Source organism: Danio rerio, chromosome 17, assembly GCF_052040795.2.
Source record: "Danio rerio strain M-AB ecotype USA chromosome 17, GRCz13ab, whole genome shotgun sequence".
Classification (NCBI taxonomy): Eukaryota; Metazoa; Chordata; class Actinopteri; order Cypriniformes; family Danionidae; genus Danio; species Danio rerio.
The window spans coordinates 500,001-505,117 of NC_141037.1; the positions used below are offsets into that span (position 1 = coordinate 500,001).

General features: G+C 39.2%; 1 protein-coding gene across 17 annotated transcripts in view; it reads right to left on the reverse strand.

Moving 5' to 3' along the window:
- The window catches only part of fancm (FA complementation group M), a gene marked incomplete in the record, with an annotated part of 75,641 nt that extends 70,726 nt beyond the window's left edge, over positions 1-4,915 (reverse strand). For 9 of the 17 annotated variants that reach the window (NM_001441940.2, NM_001441930.2, NM_001441928.2 and 6 more), the window contains 2 exon segments: positions 4,286-4,383; positions 4,794-4,915. In NM_001441940.2, coding sequence (NP_001428869.1) covers positions 4,286-4,372 — 87 coding nt within the window. 17 annotated transcript variants of the gene reach the window in all.
- Between the last annotated feature and the right edge of the window lie 202 nt (positions 4,916-5,117).

Genomic DNA, 5,117 nt, shown 5'->3' on the forward strand with positions numbered 1-5,117 from the left:
GCGCGAAGTTGCGAACGCAATTATTTTTGTCAGTCTTGTTGCTTCTCGATCGCCTGTGCGTGCATATTGGACCATCCTTATTGTCGAACCCTGCCTTAAAGAATTATTATCTGGGAAAATTATTTTCAACCAGCCAAAGTGGCTAGTGTGTCTGTCTTACCCGCCACCGCCGAAATCTACCCGCATTTGGCAGGTGTTAATGTAAAGCCCTGGTAAAAACCCAAAACATCAACTCACATAGAAAGTAGATTCTCCCTTCTGTGCATTTCTGTCTGATTTGTTTTATTTGGGCTAGAATAAAAGCAGTTTTTAATAGTTTTAAAGCCATTTTAAGGTCAATATTATTCGCCCCTTCAGCAATATTAGTGTTGGATTGTCTCCAGAACAAACCACTAGCCGCATTTCCACTGTCGGGCTAGTAGCTCGTAGTCACGCAAACCCCGCCCCCAGAACACCCCCGAATCAAATGTCACAACCCGCCCACTTCAGCGGGAATCAGGCAGATAAGCAGACCATCACATCATCACCAAACCATTCAAATGAAGACAACCCAAACAAACTAATGACACGCTACTGTACAGCCGTACATGATATGTCTACACGCACAGGCCTGTGTGTTCTTATTCATCATATTCATTTACTCGCCGACCAGAGAAACCCAGCGCAGTGAACACACATCCATAATATAACACTACAGAAATTCTCTGTTAAAAACTCGGTAAAAAATTTATTTCATAACATCCTCATTTAGACAGACACTGTCAAACACTCAGCCCAAATGCTGAGAGACCTGAAACATTAATTATTCCCTATAGGCTTTATGACACTCAACAGGTGATTCCCCTTGATTTAAGGATGCTGCATATCATGTCTTAAATAAAGGAAAGTGTTCAGTATTTCAGCACATAGGAGCAAGTAATAAAGGATAGCCTATATTGTGTTGCACTCAGCAGCTTTCACTAATAAAGCTCTTCATGTATTGAAGTTTCTTCTATTTTCTGCTTTCACTCACCCAAAAAATGCTGTTTGCATGATTTGATGAATATCATCACATCCAAATACTTTTCATTCATTTTCTTGTCGGCTTAGTCCCTTTATTAATCCGGGGTCACCACAGCAGAATGAACCGCCAACTTATCCAGCAAGTTTTTACGCAGCAGATGCTCTTCCAGCCGCAACCCATCTCTGGGAAACATCCACACACACACTCATACACTACGGACAATTTAGCCTACCCAATTCACCTGTACCGCATGTGTTTGGAGTGTGGGGGAAAGCGGAGCACCCGGTGGAAACCCACACAAAGGCAGGGAGAACATGCAAACTCCACACAGAAACACCAACTAAGCCGAGGCTCAACCCAGCGACCCTTTTTGCTGTGAGGCGACAACACTACCTACTGCGCCACTGTTTGGCCTATCCAAATACTTAATAAATAATATTTCAAACCTTCTCCAGGGTTTATTGTTTTTAGAACAGCTAAAACAGGCCTTTGGAAAATTATAGTTTAATATGGCTTTAAAACGGTTTAATTTATGCATTGTATATACCTAAACTGGTTTAGCTTTTGTTAGTTATATATTGGTTTATTTATTTAATGTGATTGTATTATATCTGATATTTGTAATTCTTTCAAATTATTTCAATATAGCTTAGGCTATTTTATCTAGATGTTTTGAGCCTACAAAAGTGGACACGAAATTTGTAAAGTTTAATGTCTTTCTGTTGTATTCATATGGTGTATTTTCTTCAAAATAAATAAAAACAATAAAAAAGAAAAGAAAAAAGCCGCTCGCGGCATCAACAGCTGAAGGCTCTTTTCCTCGGTCTCACACACACATACAGGCATTTAAACGCGCACAAACACACATTTTATACTTGACAGAAACTCTGGAAAACCTTTACTGTCTGCTGTGTCTTTAATATGGTGTAAAGATTATTCTGCGTTATTGAAACATCGAGGAGGACGCAGCAAAGAACGTCACTAAAAATTAAAACTACTTTATTATTTTATGCAGCAGCCTTACATTTATAAGGGAAACATGAGGGCGATCATACGCAGAAGACCCCAGACTATAAGGCTAGATGTTTTCTTTCCGTTATTTATTCATGTGTTTGGCGCATGTACTCATGTGTGATCGGAAAACTGTCCGCCTTTCCTTTCACTCCATCCCGAAGCCCCAGTTGGCCCTCTTTGGCGGTCCGAAAAAGGCCAGCCGCTGGCCCCAAGAAAGCCCCGCTTTGGCCCGGTTAGGCCCCGGAAGTGACAGTGGAAACGCAACTGGCCTTGGCTCTCTCGCTTTAGGCGCGATAGTGGAAATGCGGCTATTGTTATTCAATGACTTGCCTAATTACCCTAACTTTACCCTAATTACCCTAGTGAAGCCTTTACATGTCACTTTCAGCTGAACACTAGTGTCTTGAAGAATATCTAGTCCAATAGTATGTGCTGTCATCATGGAGAAGAGAAAAGTAATCAGTTATTAGAAATGTGTTATTAACACTATTATGATCTCTAAAATATATTCGTTTTAAATGTCTGGGTAAAAAAACTAATGCCTTTTCCCCCTTTGAACACAATATATTTTAGTTTGAGACATGTTTATAATATTTTGGAGCAGTAAACATGTCCGGCTGAATAATGAAAATTAATTATCAACTCCTGCTGATTTCATTAGTTATAACACTGATTTCTTCACTAATTAAAACGGCATCTTTGGATTTATTTCCTGCTGGAGATCCTGTTGTCTTAAAAATAGCAAAAAACAAAAAAAGTAAAATTAATAATCTTGCATAAACCATAACAGTATAGCAGAAAATGATGGCGGTTTTATAACCTTGACTTTTGCAAACCGCAGTAAACCATGGTAAACGGTTATCGTCCCATGCCAATACACAACCCAAAAGAAATAATGCTAATCAAGAGGATAAGAGCCGGCTCACTGTAGAACAGAGATGAGTGACTTTATTTGATTTCACACGTTTGCTTTTATGAGCAGAAAGCTTGCTTATGGATGTGGCAGATGTGAAATTGGCACTAGTGTGACTTTGGTTAATCAAATGTAAAGGTTTGAACATGACATTTGGAGTATTTTTGCAGTGCTGTAAAGTGCAAACTACACACCATACTTAGGAAGGGGTTTCACTACTTCGGTAAAAACCTACATTTTTGGTAACACTTTAATTTGATGGTGCATTTGAGTATTAGTAGACTGTCTGCTTAATATCTGCTGATTTAACAGACTGCAAGTACATGTTAACTAACACTAACCCCAACCTAACAGTTTACCTATAATCTAATGACAATTAGTTGTCCTGTAGATGCAATATAACTTAAATTCAACCATCAAAATAAAGTCTGATCAAGTTTTTTTCATGGCAAGGTTGACATCTGCATGGAATTGCTCACCTACATTTAGCAGATGCTTCTGTTCAACCGACTTACAATTGAGGAGGCATTCAGTGATTCAACAAGAGGCAATACACACGAGGGCAGATTACATAAAGAAACTGTGCTCAGAGAATCTAGTGCTAGAGTAAGACGGGAGAGTGTTTTCTACAGGTGCTTTGAATGCACAATATTTGTGCAGTGTTTGTTCGTTTTTTAGATTTAATCATTATTAAAATGTGTCTGGTGCAAAATGTGCAAAAAAAACTGTGCAAATGTAGGTTAAAGTGTCGGATATATGAGATGGTGTATTGGTTTTACAATACACCTCAATACAACGTCAGAAAAGTATTGTTCGCAAATTCTAATAGTGAAATCATATTAGCAGCCAACGACTACCCAAACATCTGTGCTGTTGGGTCGTTTTCATCCACTCTGGGGTGGTTTTGAGTCTTAATTTGGCCACAGATTTCTCTGTGTTTCAGCAAATGTGATGATTTCTGCTGATAAATCTTATTTTAACACATATTTTGGGAAAAAAACTCCACACACTCTGGGCAGACTGACTCCCCGTTGGTGATGTTTTCGCTCTATAGACACATCGTCCCTCTTCCCAACAGGGGAAGACAGCAGCAATCAGGAATGCATGATTATCTGCGGTCATGGCTCTACAATCAATAAACGTGATTATAATGGAAGTCAATGGGTCAAAAACAGCCCCAACATCACCAAAGGGGAGTCAGTCTGAACAGAGCACAATGCTGTTTTGTAGTCATTCATTTCTGTGATTTCAGACGGAATACGCAAAGTATGGTAACGTAAACAATATAGGAAGGGTTTCACAAAGTCGTGACTGTTAAAAAATGAAGAAATAAATGAACATCACACCAGCTTTACCTTAATCTCAGGCTGCTGCGGGCTCCTGGTCCTCGGGGCTCCGCTCTGGCCCCACGCCTGGAACAGAGTCCTCTGAGCGCCGCTCATCACTGCTGCATCTACAGGGGAGCACAGCTGCGTTTATATTCACACATTCAGACGTTCAGCCTAATATAATTGCAGAAAAACAAACATTGTAGATTGTTCGCAGTGGATTAAACAGTGCTGATGTTACTCTAACACACCATTTCAGACCCAATATTTAGAGTATAGTGTGGTAAACAATATAGGGAGCGTCACAAGCTGTCACTGACCAAAAAATGAACTAATATGTGAAAATAAAAGCAAGTTTACCTCAATTCAGCATCTCCACACACACACACACACACACACACACACACACACACACACACACAAACACTAATGATCAGATTCAATAAACACGCCACGGGTTGCTAGGATACTGTCCGGTATAAACAGCGCCTCAGTCGAGCATATTAACGCATCATAACACTTATAACACTCATACCTTAATCATATTATACTTTACTGATCTTATAAACAAACATAAACAACGGAGCGGCACAGACGGAAAATCGAATGTGGCGCGTGTAAATCTGACGTCACTGAGCGCCAAAGTGCGCGTGCGCTGAGGACAAGTTCCGGTGTGCAGTAATAAAAGCACCAGTAATTAATATTTATACTTATTTTAGGAAGAAGGAATATATATATATATATATATATACATTAAATTTTATTAGAAGATTTAATGTCTGTGATGTTGATCATAACATGATAAAAAAACATGATGGTAAGTAAGTTTTTAGGGTAAGTTTAGAAAAGGTAATTTTAG